The sequence below is a fragment of the Amphiprion ocellaris genome, chromosome 2 (assembly GCF_022539595.1).
Source record: "Amphiprion ocellaris isolate individual 3 ecotype Okinawa chromosome 2, ASM2253959v1, whole genome shotgun sequence".
In the NCBI taxonomy this organism is placed as follows: Eukaryota; Metazoa; Chordata; class Actinopteri; family Pomacentridae; genus Amphiprion; species Amphiprion ocellaris.
The window spans coordinates 7283567-7308743 of NC_072767.1; the positions used below are offsets into that span (position 1 = coordinate 7283567).

General features: G+C 41.4%; 1 protein-coding gene across 1 annotated transcript in view; it reads left to right on the plus strand.

Annotated features, from left to right (window-relative positions):
• The window catches only part of ttll7 (tubulin tyrosine ligase-like family, member 7), a 120220-nt gene extending 95342 nt beyond the window's left edge, over window positions 1-24878 (plus strand). Inside the window, exons 16-19 of the mRNA XM_055017778.1 lie at window positions 1654-1734; window positions 5558-5718; window positions 12974-13147; window positions 23426-24878. Of these exons, the coding sequence (XP_054873753.1) occupies window positions 1654-1734; window positions 5558-5718; window positions 12974-13147; window positions 23426-23546 (537 nt within the window). The 3' untranslated portion in view covers window positions 23547-24878. The remainder of the gene's footprint in view (window positions 1-1653; window positions 1735-5557; window positions 5719-12973; window positions 13148-23425) is intronic.
• Window positions 24879-25177: the final 299 nt, after the last annotated feature.

The following is a 25177-nucleotide window of genomic DNA, read 5'->3' on the forward strand; positions in this document are numbered from 1 at the left end:
GGATTGTACAGCAGATGGAATGAAATGGCAGCGAGAATCAAACTGTGAAGTGTTCTTCCTTTTTTTAGTTGAAATGTTCTCAGGGTGTTTGTAATATTCCGTCTATCCATTAAGGCAGGAGTGTCAAACTCATTTTATTTCAGGTTCAACATTCAGCCCAATTTGATCTCCAGTGACCAGTAAAATCACAGCATAATAGATAAATAACAACTCCAAAATTCCTTTGTTTTAGTGCGAAAATGTTCACATTTAAGGAATTATCTTTTTACAAAACATGATGAACACACTGAAATTTCTAAAGAAAAATAAGTTAAATTTCATCAACATTCAGCCTCAGTTTATCATTTCCACATTACAACTTTCAGATCACATTGTGTCTACAAAGGAACACATTTAGTCATCTGGAACTGAACCATAGAGGATTTTACTTTATGATCAAAATGACAAAAGTCAGACAAAAAAAAGACAAAAAAACAATAAAAGAAAGACAAAACATTAAAAAATGAGATACAAAATGACAAAAATGAGAAACGAAATGACAGAAAGAGACAAATGACAGAAAACAACAGAACACAAAAAATTACTCAACAAAGTTACAAAGCAACAAAAATGACAAAAAACACAAATCAACAAAAACCACACACAAAACAACAAAGCAAAACACAAAATAATGACAAAAATATGAAACAAAACGACAAAAACATGAGACTAATGACAAAAGTCAGACAAAAAAAGACAAAAAAACAAACACAAGACAAAATATTACAAAAATGAGACAAAATGACAAAAAAATTAGACAAACAACAAGAACGACACACAAAATAACGAATACAGCAAAACACAAAAGGACAAAACACAAGCGAGACAAAAAGGAAACACAAAACGGCAAAGACGTGAAACAAAATGACAAAAAATGAGAGAGATGACACAAAACAAAGCAAGAAAGAGACAAAAAATTGGACAAAAAAGTTACAAATCGACAAAAAATGGACAAAACAAGACAAAAAGTTACACAAATGACACAATCAAGACAAAAAATGACAAAAAAGAAACAAAATGATGAAAAAATAGACAACACAAGCGAGACCAAAAAACTCTCAAAACGACACACAAAACAACAAATAATGCAAACGCAAGATGACAAATATAAGACAAAAAACTCAGGTGAGACAAAATGAAACACAAAGCAACAAAAACAAACGACAAATGACAAAAGTCAGACAAAAAAAGATAAAAAAAACAAAAATACAAGACCAAAAAAGACAAAAAATGACAAAAAAAAAACAATGAACAATCTAGCATTTTACTTTCTGATCAAAACTATTTGTCATAGTCTAGAAATTATTTCAGATTTGTAGTTTTACTAATTTACAATCTGTAGTTAATGTGTTCTCTGGAATTTTTATACTTTGAGGGCTGGATTGGAGCCTCTGGAAGACCGCTTTTGGCCCGCGGGCTGCATGTTGGACACCCCTGCTTTAGAGCAACAGTAGGCTAACACAAAGACCCAAGTAGAGCATCTAAATTCCGCACAGACCATTCCATTTATTCTTCTCCTTGGTGATAATTTGATTTCAGCAGAGGTTAATGTCAAGTCCAGTTTTGCACACACGTCCCAAAGATTATTTTTTAACTCGTATTTTTCTTCCACAGATTCTCGACAACTGGAAGTATCACAAACCAAAGGTGGCCTCCTATTGGCTGGTGAAGTTGGACTCAACCAAACAGCGGAAGGTGAGTCAGACACTGGAATCTAAATTTAAAGATACCTGAGCCGGTTTACCCCCGACCGACCTTCCAGAGGACAGTTTTGCTCCGAGTCTTTGCTAGCTACCAATTTTCAGCAGAATATCTCTTTGAAATTTTCAGTTTCTGAGCTGCTCCGGGACATCTTCAGGGCCTTGAGTTACTGACTAGTGAGTGGACAGGATCATAACCTACAGACACAACAAGACTTGATTCCAAAAACAAGAGAAAAACAGGAGTGCAAAGTTGTCTGGGTTAAATGTGGCCACCTACTTGGTGTAGTTGTAACTCTTTATTAACTTGCAGAAAATTATTACAGAGAAGATCTCAGACACTGTCATCAGAGAAATTGGTTTAATTTCATACGCTAATCCTGAAAGTTACTGTGTAGTGAGTAGACAAGATCATAATACAATGAGAGACAGCTCCAAAAATAATAAAGAAACAGGACTTTTGAGACAGAAATTGCAGAGTTGTCCTTCAAAGAGGGTAAAGTCTGGGTCGTGGCCACCTACTTGATTTAGGGACTAACTCTTCATTAAATTGCAGAAAATTATAATTACAAAGTTCTCAGACACTGTTGTTAGAGATAATGCTTCATCTTTCTGTATACAGGGGGTCCTCGACTTAAGTCAGAGTTCCGTTCCTACTGATCAACATAAGTCGATTTTTGCCGTAAGTCAGACCTCCAGTGAAAATGTAAACAAAGCCATTACATTGATCACGATATTGATCAGTACTTCGAAAAAGTCATGAATACCAATGACTTTCACGCATGTATGAGTCATTTTACAAGAAGATAACAGAATATGTTGCACTGTTTTTACAACTTGATCTACTTGATCATGCTTGGGAGCCATAATGAAGGGCAAAAAGTTAGCGAATGTAGCACAATCCAAGGTGACGTACAACCGGAGAATGTAAACAAAGTCATCTTATAACACCAAATGATGACATATTCATCCGCTTGCCAACTAGTTCCACATAACCAGATCCAATGTAATGACTAAACGCCGTAGGTCGAGGACATCGTAAACCAAGGACCTGCCCATAACCACAATATCGATCAGTTCTTCGGAAAAGTTATGAACACCAATGACTTTCATGCATGTAGAAGTCATTTTACAAGAAGACAACAGAATATGTTGCACTGTTCTTACAACTTGAGCGTTTTATTATGGAGACGGCTTTCCTTTTCTTGGAAGCGCTGCCATCAGAAGAGTCTGATTTATGCTTGGGAGTCATAATGAAGGGCAAAAAGTTCATGAATGTAGCACAATCCAAGGTGGCGTCCAACCGGAGAATGTAAACAAAGTCGTCTTATAGCACCGCGTGACAACGTATTCGTCCGCTACTCTCACCAATTAGTTCCACGTAACCAGTTCTGACTTAACGACGAAACGCCGTAAGTCGAGAACATCATAAATCGAGCACCTCCTGTATTAATCCTGAAACTTACTGACCAGTAAGTAGACATGATCATCACTGGAGGCACAGCTCCAAAAATAATAAAAAACTGAAATTGCAGAGTTGTCCTTCAAAAAGGGTAAAGTCTGGCTTACATTTGGCCGCCTACTTGGTTTAGATACAAACTCTTTATTAACTTGAAGGAAATAATTACAGCAAAGTTCTCAGACACTATCATCAGAGATAATGCTTCATTTTTTTATATGTTATTCCTGAAAGTTACTGCCTAGTGAATGTTTATAATCATAACGATGACACACAACGAGACACAGTTCAAAAAAGATTATAAATATAGAACTTTTGAGAACAGGCATTGCAGAGTTTTCCTTCAAAAAGGGTAAAGTCTGGGTTAAACGTGGCCATCTACTGAGTTTAGATACAAACTCTTTATTAACTTTCAGGAAATTATTGCAGCAAAGTTCTCAGACACTGTCTTCAGAGATAATGCTTCATTCTTCTATGTTAATCCTGAAAGTGTTAAAAGTGGGAAACGTTTATCTTTTGACACTTGTATAAATTGCCTGCCTCTGCCCTGCTGTCAGTGGGTCTATACTGTCACCCTGTACACAATGAATGCTGTTGGAACCAGTGAATATGACAAAATGTCACCGTTCTCACCTATTCCTTTGAAAGCTTTTTGAACAACTTTTAAAGCGCAAAAATAATCCCAAAACCAAACTTCAGAGCCGGGGAAGAAAAAAAAAAAAAACCTGACAAGCATGACGATCATTACCATGTCAGACAGTGAGAGGCAGAGACACCAAATAGGATGTAAACAAAACAGAAGAGGGGACAAGACGTGAAATGGCATCCAGTAGGCGTGTCAGTAATGATGTGATCTCTCAGCCGCCGCTTTCTGCACCACTGTGCTCGGCGGCGTTGTGGGCTGTGGTGCTGCGAGCCGATGTTTTATTTGGAGTGGAGCAGCCTAATGAGCAGCAGGCAGAGGTCAGGAACGTAGCGCCCACTGCTCTGCCACCTGATTACCATACCAAAACATATCTGTGTGTGTTTACTCATCTATCAGCTCGTCCGAGTGTGTGCGCACGATTCCGCTCGCCTCGTACCGCTGCGGGGAAATCTGGCCCTCCTCGCGTCGCACACACACAATCAGACGGGCACTTCAGTAATGAGGAGCAAGGAATCAAAGTCAGAAGAGCCACAGCATTGCACTGTGAGCGGGGTGGAAAGAGAAAGGGAGGAAGCGAAGGCAGCGAGGTGGGGGAGGGATGGGAAGAGGGGAAGATGGAAGTCTGGTGTAGGTGTCCTTAGACCGCCCGGGAACTTCTGACACCTTATCTCCAAGACTGACGTTGGTGCAGCAATTAGTCCTCTCCCATACTCTCCACTGTTGGCCCCAACACTTTGTGTCCTGCCTGAACCTCGGCACACAAATGAGACATACGTTCCATGTCTGTGCATTCATGCAGGGCCCAGTGCAGAGATAAATCTGCCCGCTATATGTTTGTAAAATCTGATTAAAGTGCTTTTTCAGGATGTGCTGGTGCATATATTTCTGGAGACTGAATCCAAACATAAACCAGTCCCAAGAACATCCAAAACCAGTCCAACATACAGTCTGAAACCAGTCCAGAAGCACTTCTAGAAAGCCCAAAGCATGATACCAGGACCACCATGCTTGATGGTGAGTTTGATTTTCTCGGAGTGAAAAAAAAACCTGCTAAGACAGTCTGAAGCCAGTCCTACACCAGTTCTTAAAAGGTCTAAAACCAGGACCAAACTCAAACCTAAACCAGTCCAAAAATACTGTTCAGAACCAGTCAGAATACAGTCTGAAACCAGTCCTAAAAAAAATGAAGAACCTGTACAAAATCGGGACAAGTACCTACAAAAAGTCCAAAGCCCTCCCAAGTCTGAAACCAGTCCTCAGCCAGGACCAGATCCAGAGTAAAATAAATCCTACACATACATTCAGACATACGTTCCATGTCTGTGCATTCATGCAGGGCCCAGTGCAGAGATAGACCTGCCCACTATATGTTTGTAAAGTCTGATTAAAGTGCTTTTTCAGGATGTGTTTGTGCATATATTTCACGTGTTTGCCTTCTTTGTGTGTGCGCATGCATTTGTCAGTATTTATTCATAAATGCAAACTTGCTCTCTGCTACCCGGTGCTTGTATTAGCCGCTGTGATTGCTAATTTTAAGGTAAGATAAAGAAAAAAGAGAGAAAGAAATTACAGTTGGAACAAATGCCAACTCACGCATATCAATTAGAAGAGCCGTCACCTTTCGCAGTGTGGCATTAATTTCCCTCATTATCAGATGCTCGAATTAAACCTGTGTCACACTCTTTCTTTTTGTTCGCTCTCTCTGTGACTCAGGTGTTGGACATCGTTCGCACTAACGTTCGCTCGGCGCTGCAGCGGATCTGGAGGGAGCCAGACGTGGAGAGCCTCCACCTCTACCGGCTCTTTAACCGGGTCTTCAACCGGCTGCTGTGGAGCCACGGACAGGGCCTATGGAACTGCTTCTCCAACACTGGGTAGGCCCATTAAAGTGACACTACGGGTTAGAATAAAGACAGAAAGGTGGAGCTGTCACATTAAATATTGAAGTGGAATGTCTCCTAGAAGAGGAGAGGAGTGATGGATGGTAAAATGGGGGATACACTTGTTTGTAAACTGGAAAAATGATGGAAGTAGCTACAGACAGAATGGAAAAAAATAGAGCATGATAGAGAAGTTCCAAAATATAGACACTTTCAAACCTTTCCGTTAATCCGATGGCAAGTGACCATGTCAACTTCATGTCTAAATTAACATCCTGCTCACTTTTTTATAAAAGTTGTAATGGCAGTCTCACTACCGGGTGTCCCTAAAGTTTGGACACATTGGAAATTGTTTTGCCTCCACAAATTAAATATGGCTTTGTCAAAAGAAGAAAGAGTTGAACTGGTACTTCTCAGTGGACGTGAAGGATGGACATATGGAAAGATAGGGTTAGGGTTAGTAGGGTTAGGATTAAAGAAGTGATTTTTTGGGGCAAGCATGAATTTTAGCCATGACCAATTCTTTAGTTTCGGATGATACATTTGGTCGTCCAGAACTGGGTTTTTCCATGACACTGTCCGTTTCTTGAAACTTTTTAACCTCCTTCACCACCATGAAAAAGCCAAGTGGAATCCTCCTTGGATGATGTGAATTAAATTCATCTGGTACTTCTCAGTGGATGTGAAGGATGGACATATTGAAAGATAGCAGATGAATTTAACGCATGTCATCCAAGCGAAGTTGGAGAAGGTGGTTAAAAAGTTTAAAGAAACAGTGTCATGGACGAACCTTCTTCTGGACGACCAAATGTATCAGCCGAAACTAACCCTAACTTTACTAACCTTAACCCTAACCCAAGCCTAATCCTAACCCCCTACCCCTAACTCTACTAACCGTAGCCCTATCTTTCCATATGTCCATCCTTCACGTCCACTGAGAAGTACCAGTTCAACTCTTTCTTCTTTCAACAAAGCCATGTTTAATCTTTGGAAGCAAAAAAATATATAGTTAATTAGATTTCCTATGTTTCCAGACTTTAGGGACGCCCTGTTGGTCGGACCTAGTACTTGTTTCTTTATCACGTTCAACACAGTACAAGTTTGAACTGAATGCAGTCGCATTAATGGAAAAACATGCACTAACGATGATTGTTCAAATCACTTTTACACATTTCAGCAGCAATATTGGTCTAAAAACATCCAAAAGAGCAAGACACCTTTCTGATTCACTTTGCATTACTATTATAGATCTATAACAAACCGAATTTTCCAAAAAAATAAAACTTTACCTGATGTAAACAGACACAGATCAATGAGAATCACCAAATATGAACGCCATGCAGTTTTTTTCCCCACAAGACGAAACTGGAGCTAAAGTTTAGCTTGTTGCTTCCGGCTGTTTGTAGGAGTTTTTCCTGAATTAATTAAACATCAACAGCAGGATTCATATGAGTGTCTCCAGAGCAAGAGAGTTGAGTGTATTTGGTCATGTAGGACAAATACTTAACAGTACAGGGGGTCCTCGGTTTACGACGTCCTCGACCTACGGTGTTTCGTCGTCATTACGTCGGAACTGGTTACGGGCGGGTCCTGGGTTTACGACGTATGGCGTTTTGTCGTTATGTCGGAACTGGTTGTATCGAACTAGTTGGCGAGTGGAGCGGATGAATACGTCGTCATGCGGTGCAATAAGACGACTTTGCTTACTTTCGCCAGTTGTACGTCATCTTTGATTGTGCTACATTCGCTAACTTTTTGCACGTCATTATGGCTCCCAAGCGTGATCAAGTAGTAAAAACAGGGCAACATGTTCTGTTATCTTTTTGTGAAATGACTCATACATGCATGAAAGTCATCGGGATTCATGACCTTTCCGAAGAACTGATTGATATCGTGATGCATGTAATGGCTTTGTTTACATTTTCGCCGGTGTTCCAACTTACGGTGAAAATCGATTTGCGTTGGGCCGTAGGAACGGAACTCCAATGTAAGTCGAGGACCCGGTGTACTGGTAACCTCAAGTGCAATTTCAGACCTATTACAATATGTTTATATCGCAAATAGTTTTATTGTTATGGAAATTTCAAACACTAATAGTTTAGCTTAATGACAATCACCAAATATGAACGTCATCTTTTGTGAACCATTGCATCACTTTAACTCATGCAGCAGCAGTATCTCATGTCTGAAAAGGGTTTATATGAGGAGAGTGAGTGTTGGATTGTCAGTTTCATAAAGTTATGAAATTTGTAATGCTCTTTAGTTGGCATGTAGCCCACAAAGCTGTGCTACATTACAGACAAAGAGACTTTTTCATGTAAATTTATTAGCTCTGGGGTCAGAAAACTGTAAAACAAAAACTTACAGTCAGCAAAATTAATGCCCTTCTAAGCACCTTTGAGTAAAAACAACTTCTAAGTTTGATTTTTACTGTAACTCATAATTTAAACCAAGGCCAAGACTGAAAAAAATAAAAAGAATTGCTGCGAGTATCACAAAGAAGCCCCCTGAATGGAATCAAATACTTCATAATTAACACAAACAAGTGATCACACTGGAAGCCAATTAGCTCTCCATTCACCGCATTACGTCACTCCTCCATCTCCCTAACTGGAGCTTCGTGCACCGAGCAATTTCCCCTCGTTCTCGAGCCCAGCATTCGTCAATAAAAAGCTTTCGGTGACAGCCAGCAGGGACAATTTCCCATTTTCACCGAGTGAGACTGCAACTGAATGGCGGAGAATGAGTGACAGACCGGGCGGACCCCACTGCTCTTTGCTCAAAGCTCTCCGAGTTGAAAGAAACGGGTAACTCTGCAGAGACGAGGTACGAATTAAGGTCACAAATGGAGTCTGTTAATCAGGGCTTCTTCACAGGTGAGTTGAAGAAAAATAAAAAATAAAAGGAGAGGGGAGGGATGGAAGGTGAACGAAGGCCTCTCAGTTCCTTTACTTTGGGTTGTTATCTGATACTCTGAAGTTTTATTGTGACGTCCTTTTTTTATTCATTTATTTTCAAACTTCTGGCTTCCTATGAGATGAGTCACTTCGGTTACAGCTCTCTTGATCATGTCACACCAAAATGTTCCGTTTCACGCCATAGACTTTCTCAACTGCACATATTTTACAATCCACAAGAACTGACCCAAAACCAGACAGCTGCACAACCATCTATTTCTTCAAGATAAGATAATTACATAAGACAAGCAGGGTAATTCACACATTATAACACTCAGATACAAATGAAGTACAGTAAAGATGAAGAATTTTAAATATAATGAAAATGTGTACACTTTGTACATATACAGATACAGTTAGTAAAGACCATACATGTCATGGCAGTCTTGAGTTTCTAATGACTCCTAAAACTCTTATTATAGGTGTTCTTGAAATATGACAAAACCCACTGGGTCAAAAACATACATATATAAATGGTAATATTTGGTTAAATTTGTCCATTTCCACCTCAGTTCAGTTCTTTTGGTTTCAATCTTCTGGCTTATCTTTGACTCTTCTGGACAGACTTGGTTCAGTTCAACTAAATTTGTCGTCTTTGACTCAAACTTCAGGTTCTTGATAGGTTTGAGTCAGGACTTTGGGGAGACCAGTCTACAACCTTCATTCTCGCCTGACTGAGCCATTTCTTTACCACATCTGATGTGTGTTTGGACTCATTCTCTTGTTGAAACATCCAACTGTGTCCAAGATCAACCTTCTGCTGATGGTTTTAGGTTTTCCTGAAGAATGTGGAGGAAATCTTCTTTCTTCATTATTCCATTTACTTTGTTTAAAGCTCCAGTTCCTCAGAGCATGATGCTCTATGCTTGATAGGTTTGGTGTTCTTGGGGTTAAAAAAAGACCCTACCAAGACAATCTGAAACCAGTTCTTAAAAGGTCAAAAACCAGGACCAAAATCAAACCTAAACCAGTCCAAAAAAATGTTCAGAACCAGTCAGAATACAGTCTGATACCAGTCCTAAAAAAGTCAAGAATGAGTACAAAATCAGGACGAAACCAAGCCACTAATAAAAAAAAGTCCAAGACCCACACAAGATAGTCTAAAACCAGTCCTCATCCAGGACCAGATCCAGAGTAAAACAAATCCTAAACCAACTTTAAATCACATCCAGAGCCAGGAAAACCAAGACTGAAACCAAACATAAACCAGTCCCAAGAGAGCCCACAACCAGTCCAACATACGGTCTGAAACCAGCCAAAATCACTTCTACAAAGCCCCAGAGCATGATACTGCCACCACCATGCATGATGGTATGTTTGGTGTTCCTGGGGTTAAAAAAAAGGCCCGCCAAGACAGTCTGAAATCAGTCCTTAATAGGTCTAAAACCAGGACCAAAATCAAACCTAAACCAGTCCAACAAACTGTTCAGAACCAGAATACAGTCTGAAAGCAGTTGTGAAAAAGTCAAAAACCTGTACAAAATCAGGACCAAAACCAAACCTAAACAAAATACAAAAGTAGAATACAGATGAAAATAAGAATATAATAAAGACTATGTATACCTTTATAGATATGTATAGATATGTATATAAATCAAATTGTAGGACACGCTGTGCATAATTGTACTTGAGAATTATAAAGACATCATCTTATTGCTCTTCATAAGTTATAGAGACACACTTTAAACACACTTGACTTGCGGTATAAACAGGATTGAAATGCAGACAGCTGCTGGAAGTTTCAGGTCTGTTCAGTGATGGAGGTGTGACCTTCTCACATCTCCTCTCTATATTCTTTACAGTTCAGTAGCTCGGTGGCGTGTCACCCTCGACTCAGAGGGCTCAGAGGGTGTAACTCAAGTCTCAGCTCTCCATTTCCCTCCTCCATCGCTGCCTGAATTGAAGCAGAGCGAGAGAAGGAGTGAGCAGGTGATGGAGATGAAGGACTTGATAATCAGAGGGAGAGAAAAGGAGCAACTCGGTGACGCAGACGAAGTGGCGAGGAGAGTGAGATGTTCTAAAACACGGCACAGATCGGGTGGACGGGTATTGGCCTGTGAGGATTAGCCTAGCCTAGCCTCAGCTACCCCCAGCATGCTGCACCCCAGGCAGCCTTTGTCTGATCACAGCCTGCCCTGGATGATCCAGCTAGCTTGCTAGCCTATCGCCGGGCCCCTCCTGACAGCGGGCCACGGCACCAGCATGGATGAACCCGACGGGGGGCTTCGATGTCACGCAGAGACAGCGAGGCGGCGCACCTCCAAAAGCACACTCCAAATCCAAGTGAAGCCCCCCGCCGCCCCGTCTGCTGTTTGATATTTTATCTGAGGGACTTAACAACAATCAAACAGCCCAGCAGCTATTGTGGGCGACGAATTCAACAGGCTTTGAAAACGACTTAGAGGAAGAGAATGGAAACACACAGTTTTGAACCCTTTCAGAGGAGGAACCTCCCACCTCCCAAGGAGCGAAAAGGGGTAGACATCAAACGTACCCCCTGGGGTAGTGAGTCTCAGTTGTTGAAGCTCTCTCACAGTCAGGGGTATGTCCGGTATGTAAAGGGGGTTAACTGTACTTGGATTTGTTTCATCCTGCCTCTGTCTATCTGCCAGTCCTCTTGTATGTCTGGAAATAAGAGAGTGTTTGCAACCACACAAGTACAGTCAACGGCCACGTTAAGGAAATATGTGTAGCTCTTTTCAGACATGATGATAAAGTGGTCACATTAATGTTCCTCACAGCTTCATTCAGACGTCAGAGTCACGCTACGATATATTCACATCAGATTGGACAGAACATAAAGTGATGTGTAACACAAAATAATGCACTAAAAAAACAGACAAATTTATCAAACTGTCAAAATAAGCCTAGTTTATTTATGATTTTCTAAAAATGTAAAATTCGCTCATGTGTGATCTATTAAAGGAAAAAACTTTTACTTCTTCTAAAGATGATTTGGTTTTCTTTCTCAATTCTTAGCTGTTTTTGAAAGGATTAATAAATGAAATAATAAGCGTAAAAAGCAAAAACTCACCACCTGTTTTTTTTCTAATAAAACCCAACATAAATGTGATTTGCATTTTATTTTGTTCATTTCATTAAACTTTTTTGACTTCTAAATATTCTCCATGTTTTTGTTTTGGTTGACTTCTAATTGTCCTAAAATTTATGATTTTCTAAAAAATGGAAATTCGTCCATGTGTGATGATAATCGAACTTTACCAACAGTAAAATAAAAATATCAGAGCAGCTGTGATAGAGTTCAGGATCAAACCTGAGGACAATGATTCACCTGTCGATAAACTACGATTCTCTGTGAAAGCTCACCTGCCTAAGGTAAAGAAAAATACATTTTGACCTGCTGTTAGATCTTAATCGATCCATGTCAGGAATCATTAATAGTTATATGTATTTAATAAAGTTGTTGGCGCTGTTGTTCCTTGTGTGCAAATGTGCACAACTCCTACAAAATACTCCAGAAGCAGCTGGAAGCAACAAACTTAACTTTAGCTCCTGTTAACGTTTTGTAGAGAGAAAAAAAAAACACAAATTAAGTTAATTTTATTTATGATGTTAGATGTTAGTGTCTGTTTTTTTCTTTATTTTATGAACATTTCAGTTGATAACAGATTGGAATTTGTTGAGCAAAGTAAATGAGGAAGGAGTGTTGTGATTGTGTCATGCAAATATTGTCCTTTTTTGATGTTTTTGGACCAATGTTGGTGCTGAATGTGGAAAATGTCTTCCTGAAATTGCTTCACACGTTAAAGTAGCGTCTCTTGTCTGTACGTTTCTGTTAATGTGACTTGAAGCAGTTCAGGCTTGTATAGAAATTGAAATATTACTGTTTTTTAACCTAGTAAAGTGAGCAGAGAGCTTGTTAAGACATGAAGCCGACATGTTAAGTTCACGTGTGTGATTTTCACGTATGCACAGTTAACATGGTTCCATCCATAACTTATATCTTAAATCAACAAACTTAAGTGCGTTTATTGTGCATTTCCAGTTGCCACAAAAAAAAAAAAAAATCTGAGCAGAAATACCGGGATAAAGGTTAAATATTGGCAAAATGTTCTTCCACCTACTGAGGTGGAAACAAAATGCAAAATCCAAATGACCAAAAATAAATTGTATGAAGCGTGTGAGCACAACACTGAAACGGATGGAAATTAGCCTTGTGCTAAATCCAGCTTATTTACTACAACCTTGTGCAAACTTATGAGAATGTACGTTCATTAATGTGCACTATCCCATCCAAAGAAAGAAAGAAAAAATCTCTCTGTGCTCCTCAGCTCATCGTGGGAGACCATCTTCAGTAAGAGCAGCGAGGTGGTGTCGCCCCAGGAGCTGCAGTGCTGCCGCCGGCTGGTCCAGCTGTGCCGGGACTGCCTGTTGGTCGTCTACAAGTTCGTCTCGGAGTCCCGCGGCTCTCTGACCGGACTCAGCCCCGAGTGGGACGACACGAGGTGAGGAAGGACGGCCAACTCTTTCATGTCTCCCCACTGAGTGCTTTATTTTCTAAAGATCCTTGTAGCATTCCTGCTGCAACAGATAGTTCATTATACAGTAGGGTGGCTGGATAGGATTCAAGGATACAACTCAAGAGTCTGGTAGGTCCAAGGTTCAAGCTGCACTTAGTCGGTGTCCTTGTGCACGATGTTGAGCTCAGAGTGTTTAAATTAAAAAGGAGCGTTGCACAATAACTCAGAGAGACAGTGGATTTGGTCACAAGATGTTTTCAGAACCACAAGTGGATTGTTTTCACTCTTAATTAAACTAGTGCATCATATATACGGTCATAGCTGTGTCAAAACACTGAAAAACCACTCCGTATGTGCACTACACCTCAGGGACACGTCTACTGGGATGCTGAACACGTGTAAAGATAACAGGAGACAATGAATATTTGATAATTAGACTCACGTTAACCCAGTTAAAGCCGAGTTATGACTTTCTGAACCCCACAAGTGCCAAAGAGTAAACTCCCTTTAGAAAGCACTGACAAGTAAAAATCCCCACACTGAGTAAATCAGTGACACAGACAAGAATACTTTGAATTGAAATTTCCACAGCTCTCATCATTAAAGCTGATTTTCTCTCTCTGTCTCCTCCACGGAGCCTTAAGGCCATCATCTTCATCACAAAACTCAGATAAAACAAATAAGCAAATATCAGTCTATTTTTGAGGTCGATCCCCACAGGAGACGGCAGCTCAGGTTTGGAACGAGTGAACTTTTAAATCGCATATGCTTTTGGCTGGCAGACTGGAGGGAGCGGGGCTGGGAGAGGGGGAGAGAGAGCGTGCTGTTAACAGGAAATAATGGCCCACAGATTAGCGCTCAGGTTAGCCTCGGGCCCCTGGAGGCCTGCTTAATTCAATTAGAGCCCAGATGAGCCTGTGCAGCAAATGACCTTACGAGAGAGAGAGAGAGAGCTTCTTTTTTCCTGGGGCCTCGCTTTACATGATTCATAACTCTAGCGCATATTTTAACAGGTTATCACTTTGTGCCTACTGTATAAAAACCTCAGCTGTTAAAAAAGTACTGTGCCGAGGAGCTTTTTACTCGTCTGACGTTGTTGATATTTTAACTTGAGACAGTTTGCTTCAAGAATACAAAGATGTAATTGCATTTAATAGCTCGATCGTGCACAAAATGATACACTGGTGTTTTCATATGTTTGCACTAGGTGTCCTTGAGAGTCAGTTTAAGCATGCAATGGTCTGTCTCTCCTTATTTCTTCTGTGTCTATATATGTCTGTGTAAAAAAGCTTACCATTCGCTGCTGGACCAACCTCTACCCATGGCTCCACTCCTGCTGCTGTCGCTGCCGCTTCTTCCTCCTCCTCTTCCTCCGTCTCTTCGCCCCTCGATGCAGGTCTCTGCTTGGTTTAGTTCTGCTAAACCCCCCATCTTCCAGCACTGTCCTTGTTCACTGCTTCCTCACAGCTGTAACCAAAGGCTTGGTCCCACCTGCCCAAAAAAAACCGATGGTTGCTTTGGCTGCACGACCAACAGTCCAGCATGGTCTCCTCTTCTTTCCCGCACTAACATTCAGATAAGCCATGTTTGGATCGACTGATTGACGGCATGAGAATGGGATGTGGTTCAAATGATCTCATTGTTTGTTACTAAAATATGCATTCAAAGGGAAAGTAATAGGAGACAGGAGCATATTCAGGCCCCGTTTACACGACAACGTTTCACCCGAAAACGCAAAAGTATTTCCTTTTCCATGTTGGGTTTACACAACAACTGATTGACAAAAATCTGCGTTTACATCAGAACAGTGGAATGCTGGGAAGGTAGTCAGCGGTGTAATTTTGTAGAGGAACACCCCACGTGACCACTACCGGTTCCTCCACAGACCCGAAGAAGTACAGCCGCCAATGTAGAGGTGGGCGAATTATCTGCCGTATGTATTGAACGCGTCTTCACTGATTGCAGTAATGGTGCAACAAATGCACATTTTGCTGAAGAAGATTCAGTAAATTCAGTAAACCCACCACAGTAGTCCACCATTGTTCCTGTTGTCATTCGGTTCGCGCATAGCGACTAGAATGAAAGTGTAATGCACAAGAATGACGTCAGCGTTCTCACACCTTAAAGACAGCTTTTACTTCAAAGCCACTTTCTGAGTTCTGGATTTCAGTCGAAAAAGAATATCCTCAGCTATCCAGGGCCACCGTGGATGTACTGACACTGTCTGACTGTACATACCTGTGCGAAAAGACTTTCTCAGCACTGGCGTATATTAAAAATAAATACAGATCGCGTCTAAACATGGAGGATGATCTTCGAGTGGTCATCTCCAAAATTAAAGCCAGAACAGACTTGCTGTGCTCCACACATACTGCCCACCCATTAGCTGAGATTGACTAAGATTGAAACATAGTAATTCCCAAAATGTAAATTTGCACGATGTTCTCATTTTCTCAGTGCCACAGGTTATGGCTGTTAATCTGACTGAGACATTCTTCTGTTTCATGGAAATTAAAGTGTATACCTAAGTGAGTTTGCACATGACAGCAACAATATTCACTGATAAGTTACATGGAAATTTACTTTAACTGACGTATTCTGTTTTCATCATATAGTAAATTGTTCCAGGGGGGTCTCAACTTATGTCGGAATTCCGTTCCTACGGCATGACATAACGCGATTTTCACCGTAAGTCGGAGCTCATACATAAGTACCTATGTCACTCATAATCTTGGACATAAAAACAGGAGTCAATTAAAAAAAATGTGAGCCACAATGAAGGGCAAAAAGTTCCCCAAAAAAATAACGCAAACAAAAGAAAGCGAATGTAAACAAAGATGTCTTTGTCGTATACCGGCGCATAATGACATATTCGTGTTCGCCAACTAGTTCCCGTGCAAAATTTGTTTTAACATCGCAAACGCTGTACATCGGAATGATGGATCAAGACTGTCTTAATAAATTTATGGGCGATGGCGACGTAACCACAAAACGCTGAAGGTAGAGGACGTAAACTGAGGACCTGCTGTATATGTATCATGATTGTCAGGCTGTTCTGTTCCTTCTTGTTGTTTTCTTTAGATATGCCTATTAGTGCGTGCGTCCCGTGCACACATTTTGTTATGTTTCAGTCACCTCGGGGGATAGTGTGGGTCGCCAGTCTCAGTAACTGTTATTTTGGGGGTCGCTGGCTGAAAAGTTTGGGAACCCCTGCTCTAAAATGCTGTTTCTGTGTAAACGGGAGGCGGAAAGCAATAAAACCTTTGTGTTTCGTCCTAAAACGGTTGTCGTGTAAATTGGCCCTCAGACTGTTTGTGACACCGCAACCATCCGGCCCGCTTGCAGCACATCACCCCGCTGCCACATGCCAAACTGCGCCTTCCTCTCACTGCTTCTATCAAGAGCATCTTACCCCTGAGTGCATCTGCAGTGTGAGTGGCCTCGGTGGGAAGCCGAGCGCCTCACCTGCACCGCATCAGTGCCATGATCAGCCCGAGCGCCGCTCTCTTCTTGTCACAAGAAGACAGAAAATGGCTTCGCTCACATCGTGTGGTCTGCAGTTTCACAACACGAGTGGCTCGCATCCCTCCATCAGGCATGCAGGGGACAGCCGCAACCCACCACCACTCCAGATAGCTGACAAGCAATTAGGATTATTTTCTCATTGATGCATAAGCTTTACATGAGAGGGTAACTTGTGCGAGTGTGTGTGGACGTGCATGTACATGTCATGTGACTGTTACACAACGATCATCCGTCCCTCTTCTCCACACTCGGCTAACCTCAAACTACCTTCCCTGCGCTGTGTTCAGATATCCAACTGCCGACTAAAAGGGATAAACAATGTGCTGGTTGTTCAGAGTGTAAGAGATAAGGGACACAAGCCACAGTCCTTGAAAACCAACTAATCAACGCTTTCCTTTCATTGTCCACGGAGAGGGAATATCAGGCTGAACACTCGATTTGTTTATTTCAGACTGCTACAGCCACATATGAGCTTCATCTGTACTGCTTTATTGCATTAAATATGGACTGTGGCTTTTGATCCTCCTCATCTCTTACAGTATAGTTGCACTCTAATTACAGAAAAAGATTTTCAATGCACAGATGGGCATATGGCTAATGCTTGGAAAAACATGCATGGAAAATGTGATCCTATCATTTAATGGCAACTTTTAAACATACTATATTTATATATAAGTCAATTTTTAAGATAAGGAAATAAAAACAATAAATACTATACTTATCCTTTAATATTTCCATATTAAGAGCATACTATGAGATGCGATCAGAAAGTTCCAATACTGTACCTAAAAAAAAAGCAAAACCCATTCTCGAACAGTAAACTTCAGCAGTTGCCTCTTCATGCAGTGACACTCTGCTCCCAGTGCTCCTGCCGCCTTCCTGACGCTACCTGGAAATCCAACTCTGTAGCTGCATCAAGCACCAGAAATGTCCTCCTGCGTATCCAAACAAAGACAATTCAATTCGAATTTCCTTTTGTGGAAAACGAAGCATCACATGGAGTCAGATCTGACAAGTAGGTCAAGTGGAGAGCGATTAGATTAAGAACTTTTTCTGTCTGTGGATGTAGCATCATGGAGAACCCAAATCCCATCACGCAACAGTTAAGTCTTAGTGTATTACAGCAGAACTTGGAGCTGAGAGTGCAACTCAACTGGGGGATGAATTCACCTGTGAATGTTGAAAAAACTACGGGGATCCTCTCTGATGCACCTACGTCCTGCTGTTTGGTCTCTGGGTCGTAACCACAGAAATGGTGTAGTGATTCCATGCCTCTTGGCAGAGGTCTTCTGCAGGTCCATAAAATCCAAATTAGACCATCTTTAAACTCTGCATACAACAAAATAAGGAGTGCCACTCTTCCTGTACCCCTATATAGATATTCCATTAAAAATCAGCCGTTTCCAGCGAGAATAGTCATTTACCACATTAACAATGTCTAGACTGGATTTATCTTTCATTTAATGTCATCTTCTTTGAAAAATTCAAAAACATTTCTAAGTGACCCCAAACTTTTGAACAGTAGTGTATGCAAATTTATAAAATGGAAAAGAAAATGGGGCACTTTAAGTCATACGAATGGATTGCATAGGTTCAGCTTTAATGTTGCACCAGACTGTAGATTATAAGCAGCACCGTGAAAGATGGTGTAGTAAACAGCATTACTAATAGATATTACACATGAATAAGTATAGTGCGAGAGGAACAGATGACTGTTTATGCACAGCGATGGCTTCTGCAGGTGAAATCGCAGATGTGCACCTGCAAGTGGTCACAAAGATCCATGTAACGTCGATCACGATGTTGATAATGTGCAGAATTAGGACTCACAAAGGCTCCTGCTTGGACCTGTTGAATACTCATTAATGCACCGCGCACAGTTTGGAACTTTTTGATCGTACTTCATATGTCGAGGACATATTTTGCAGGATATGAAGCAGATGTAGATGTAGTGTTTTTTTTTTTTATTATTTCATCATTTAAATTCCAGTTCAACACATCATCATTTACAAAAAAAATACCCTTAGAGCCTGACGACTAAACTATCTCAGTCATCGACATCCTTCACATGCACTCTATGCTCAAAAGTACGTGGACACTAACTAGTTTCTGGTGTAGAAACTGGTTTTAGCTCCAACGTGAGTGGAGTTTTAACACTACAGTGTGACAATTAAAACAACAGAAGGCTGCCAGCTCTGCAGCAGCATTTCCCAAGTGCAGGTTAACAGAGCAAGGAATTTTGAAAGCAGCATTTCTGAACATAGTAGTTTATTTATATGTACTTCAGTCTGGCTTGGAGGCATCTTTTCTGCAGTTTTTCTTGGTCTCAAACCTGACATTTTAATTCAAGACTTGGCTAAATCAATCCCAGAGTCATGGCAGTTGTTCTCAGGTTTTTAGACATATCTCTCCACCAGGCTTCTTCGGTACTGTGTGGCTCTTAATAATACTTGGAATACCTGGAAACGTTTTAAAAACTTAAATCCTCCTGCTTTGTGAACTGATTCCTTTAGCCGGGTGTCCAAATACTTTTGTCCATATAGTGTATATGTAATATTTACACGTGCAGGGCTCTGTGCAGCCATCAGAGTCGGTCAGTTCACTGGGGTTTCCATCAACAGCCTCACCTGGCAGCTCCTGTTCGAGCCTCCGACCAGGTGTGTTGACGGAAAGTCCTCCGGTCTGTGTGGGCAGACAAGACGCCAAACAGCCCCGCTAATGACTTTCTTGTTAAGCCTGGAATTACTGTCAATACCCACAGACAATTTCCCCGTGATGGCAAAAGTTTCAGATTCTATTAACTTTCATTTGTCTGAAAAGTGTGGCTGTAATTAGGGTTAATTGGGGTGTTGCGCTGAATGTGGGCCGCAGATAACCTTCAAGCCTCTTCGTGCCTCTTGGCTTCTGATTGCGTCAGTCCTCTTCTCCATCCTGAGTCGCGGCGTTTCATTTTGCCTCTTAATTCGCCGCAGCGGTTGCATCTCGGCGGAGGACTTAGGATCGAAGCGGAAGGCCTGTTAGGAGGAGCAGTTGTAGGTTGTAGCGGCGCATGTATGGATCGCAGCGCCGAGCATCTGTCCGTCTCCCTGTCAACTGATGGATTGAAGTAAAGCACAAGCGCACCGAACGGCCTACCCTGGCTTTCAAGCATGCACGTTGTTGCAGAGACCTTTCTCATGATCAAAAGGAGGACGAACCTGGAAGATGCCGAATGAGGGTCCAATTAAATATAGCCTGCAGAGACAGCAGCCGCTTGGACGTGAGCAGCCCCCCGCCCCCACGCCTCGCCACCACCACCACAGCGCTTCTTTTTATGCGCTGAATATTCTCAAAGTGAATAGCAGAGGAGCTGTGAAGAACACACACTCAGGGCCCCAAATGAATGTTCAATATTTGATTTAGTTTTTTTTTTTTTCTTTTTTTTTTCGACTGCCATTTACCGAGGCTCAGGGTTTCCAGTGAAAACCTTGGAAACCGACTGGGGGGAAGAAATCACACCCAAAACCCACAAACACAATCACAGTGGATGTTGGTGGAAGGAACACGAGGCGCCGAGTCGGTGTGAATCCAAGGGCGACCCTGAAATCCATCCATCCATCCATTTTCTACTCTGCTTAATCCTCATTAGGGTCACGAGGCGGAGTCTATCCCAGCTGACTTAGGGTGAAGGCAGGGGACACCCTGGACAGGTCACCAGTCTATCACAGGGCTACATATAGAGACAAACAATTTCATTCAATTTTATTTATATAGAGCCAATTACAATTCAGATTGTCTCAAGACGCTTTACAGAACCCATATGTCTGAACCCCCAGAGCAAGCCCTAAATGTACGTGTCCACTAGGGCTGGGCCCGAATATCCGAATATTCCGTTGTGGTAGTATCCAAATATTAACTTTGAGATCCAAATACTCGGAAACCGCCCCGTCACCACCGAGTAGCCTCTTAGCTGCTTTACCGTCGTCACGTGGACCTACCAACTCTGATGTCATAATTCACTTCGCCTGTGTTTGTTTATAGAAGACAAAATGCCGAAGTCAGAGATATCCATGCTAACGCTGATGCTGCCGGACTCCGACGATGAACCCCCTCCACCCCCTGTGGACAAGCCGAATATTCGTCATTAATTGGCCCCAAATATCCGGAGCCCAGAAATTGCTATTCGGACCAGCCCTAGTGTTCACTAGATCCGTCAATATCCTGCATCCCATTCATTGTCCATGTGAAACGCACTGCGTTGCACGCTGGTCAGGTTGCGGTGGGTTTTGAGCTGCGATCCTAACCACAACTCTGAAATCATGACATAAAATCACCGAATACCACTTGTGATAGAAACAAATGTGGAAAAGGCTGAGAGAATCCACAGCCCGGCTCCTCTGGGTACGAGTGGAGAACTTTAGGAAGTCGTGTCGGACCGTCTGAGCCATTGTTCATGGAGTCCGGTGGCAGATGAAGACGATGTGCTGGAGGGATACCTACGGCCCACTTCACGCCGTTTCAAGGACACTCTCATCGGACTAAATCAAGTTAATTTGAATCCCTCCTAACTCTCCTGGGTGTGAGGAAACGGATGCCCTCAGCGACATGTCTCTTCTTTTTTTTTTCTCCCTCTCCTCCTTTCTGCTCGACTTCAGAAGAAGCTGCTCTGCTAATTTGTTCAAGAGCTATTTCACAAGGAACGAGGGCTGTCAGAGGAAAAGTGTGCTATCTCTGCACTAGCTTAAAAGAAGATATTATTTCTCCACTCTGTAATCCTCAGCCCCAGTGGCTCCCTTTTGATTAGATTGTCACATCTTAAACACTTCCTCGGGGACTATTTCTTTTGACCATTATACTCATTTAAACGGGCATTAGATGTAGTTTTTTATTAGCTAAGGAGCCGTGCTGCACATGTAGCAATAAGGTCACCTAATATAGGATATCACAATACGAGGAGCGTGCTGGAGAAAGCCCATTAATGTAAGTCAGTGTTGGAAGCGATCAGTGTGGAAGAACTTCAAGTAACATTTGCATAACCTTCAGTTAACCTTGTCCAGGATCTGCTCATCTCATCTGACATTGCTCTGACAACCATCCCTGACTCATTTCCAGTAGCTGAAGGAAGATGGGAGCAGGGTTCAGCCCCTCCTTGACTCTATCTCAACCTGACACTGATCTCATTCTCAGGTACTGGAACGCTGTTAGCAGGAGCTGCCTCACTGCTCTGTCTCGGTGGAAGGTGTCATAGAAAAGTCTTAGAAAGGTACTGACGTCTGTGCCTCGGAATGATAGGTGAGGATTTTCTGTTCCTGATACCACAAATGTAAGCGGTCGAAGTTGAAAAACTCTGGAAATGTGCTTATTTTAGTATGAAACCTATAATTTGTTACACATTTACCACACATAACCTCATTAAACGAGGCTGTAGCTAAAAGATCTGGCTAATTATACAGAAAATTAATCAATAATTATTATTTTACCTTTATTTAACCGGGAAGAGATTAAAAATGTCTTTTACAAGGGACACCTGGCCAAGGTAGCAGCCATACAGAGATCAAAAGCTGTAATGTAATATGATACACAAACAATAAACCAGACGGACATTCCTCCTTCACTGCATGCTTTATGATGCTCTTAAACTCATTAATGTGGAGTTTTTTTCAAGAGTGAATAATTTTTTTAATCAGTAAAACTGAATATTTTCAGGTTTTGGACTGTTGCTCAGACAAAACAAGACATTTAAAGATGAAACCTTGGACTGTTGTGAACTAAAACTGGCATTTTCCCACTAAATTCTGATGTTTTATAGACAAAATAGATCCATCAGTAATTGTTAGTTGCAGCTCTACACACAATGCACATTTTAAGTCTCCAATTTATTCCATATTATCTGTTTTGTAAAATCAAACGGGGGAAAAAAGCATTAATTTATGTGACTACTGTTTAAAAAAACCTGTTAAATCATCATTATTTTACAGACACTCTTCACGAAATGTTTCACAAAATTCTGATTTTTTATTGACAAAATAGATCCGTCAGTAATTATTAGTTGCAGCTCTACGTAAATGGATATTTAAGTCTTCGATTTTTCCATTTGACAAAATCTTACACAATGTCTTGTAAAATCAAAGGGGAAAAGGTATTAATTTATGTGTCTACTGTTAAAACATCTGCATTATTTTACAGATATTTTCCGCTACATTCTGATGTTTTATAGACAAAATAGATCCGTCAGTAATTATTAACTGCAGCTCCACATAAATGCTTTGTATATTTAAGTCTCTGATGACAGATTTTCCACTCCAATCTTACATAATATCTTGTCAAATCAAAGTGGGGAAAAAACATACTAATTTATGTGTTTACTATTAAAAATAAAAGTTAAATCTGCATTATTTTACAGATATTTTCCACTAAATTCAGATGTTTTATAGACAGAATAGATCTGTCAGTAATTATTAGTTGCAGCTCTGGATCTCACATTTTAAGTCTCTGATTTTCCCACTTTTTCTCTCCTGTTTCCACGGTGAATTGCTGCCCTGATATCTTGAAGTCGCCGGGCTGTTATTAAAGCTGAATTGAGCAAACGGAGACGGCCGTAAATGGTAGAACTGTCATATGAACAGCGGGCCGTGTGCCGTCTGGGCGCCCGCCGAGGCTCCCCAACCTCTAAATTGTGACCTTTGCATGACTAATCCTCTCATTATGTTCATCCTCTCCCCTAATCCCTCCGTCCCTCGCTCTTGTCCGTCTGTCCAGGTATCTGCTGCCAGTGACCTCCCAGTTCATCATGAAGTGGCCTTCGTCCAGCTTTGGCCGCCTGTCCTCGGCCGTGCCGCGCTCCCGCAGCCTTTTCGCCGCCAGGATGGGCCACTTCTGAGGTCACCGTGGCAACCCTGGCTCCCGACTCCTTCGCCTTTTGACCTCCCGTCCCTCAAACCGCCGCCCAGCCAAACCTACATCTTCCCGGTATGGATCTGACTTTGGTCGACCGGACCGGGGCTCGACTCGGCCCCCGAGCCCTTCGTGGAAGATCGGCGGATTTCTTTTTTTTTTTTTTTTGGATCGGCCGCCGTTCAGACCAGCAGACCTCCGGTTCCCTCCGTCCCTCCTTCACTTCTCCCCCTCGGTTCTCATTGTAACCACTGTATTATACTCAGTGTACAGCTAGAAGTCATGGTACTGTAAAAGGAAAGAATAACAAATACTAAACAATGCAAGGATTGTTTATTTATTTATTTATTTATTTTCTAAACTCCATGGATGCAGTGAATGCAGAATGCAGATCAACAAGTGGATGTAAAAAAAAGCTTATTTTTTGTTTAATTTATTTCCTAACTTAAAACAGAGGCTTTATTAACAGTCACTTTATGTTGTAGATTTTTGTTTTTTTTAGCGAGGTGCTGCCTGGAGAAGTGAAAATGTTTGAACTTTTGAATGCTAATTCTTCATTAGTTTCCCTGTGTGAAGAGCAGCGCTAATAAAGCAACACGGTGTTTAGAATGTCAGCGTAGTGAAAAGCCAAGCCGACTCTGATGCCACGGCATGAAGAGCCGAAAACCTCTCGGAGCACCGTCACTTCCTAATAAAGCACTTTGCAGTTTGTCATGGAAAAAACAGAGAGAGCGAGCGAGCGGCTGCACATTAGTAGAGTCTGCATGCCTAGATTTAGTCCCTTTAGACTCAGCTGTAGAGCTTAGAAAGAGGAGCTGCGTTCGGATTATACTTGAAGTTTTGTGTTGTCATTAATTCTCGTGTCTTTGTACCGGCTGAAGGAGACACTTCACTTCTACATTTGTCATCTGGATGTGTTTGGAGGCCGGGAATCACAGGTGTGCCAACAAAACGCACGTCTACTTCACGTGTTTGCTTTTTAATTCACTGCAGGACCTCAGTTTGACAGTATTAAGTGTTGCTCAGACAAACACAGTGTTCTATGTTGGTAGTTTGTGTGTTTCCCACCAGCTGACGGTGATTAAAGATGGTAGTCGGAGCGTTTTTATTTAACTATTTGGACTAACAGGTGTAGCAGCGGCGCTAAAAGCTAAAACTGCTCCAGTGGAATTTTCCTCCCCGTAAACTGAACATCAAGTCACAATGCCAAATATTTTTATTTTGCCTGATTTTATTTGTGTTATTTAAGAGTAGGACTTCTTTTTCATTGGAGGTATGAGATTTTTAATTTTACATAGCAATAAAATGTTTAAACAAACACGTTTGGTCTTCTGTCTGTTCTGTTTGGATCGTTTTCAAGTTAGAAAGTTCAATCAATGAACGAAGAAAAATAAAAATAAACTCATCTGAAGCTTACACTGTTTTTCAAAGGGATTAGAATTTATTTTTGCTTTCAAAGGTCCACAGCAATGAGGGGTCTTTAAGGTTTTTTTTGTTTTTTGTTTTTTTTTACCTAAATTATCGAGAACTTTAGCTGTTGCTCTTTAAATCACACCCTCACTTCTAAGTGGAAAATGGGAGAATTCACAGTTCTAATTTTTACAATGGCACACCCTA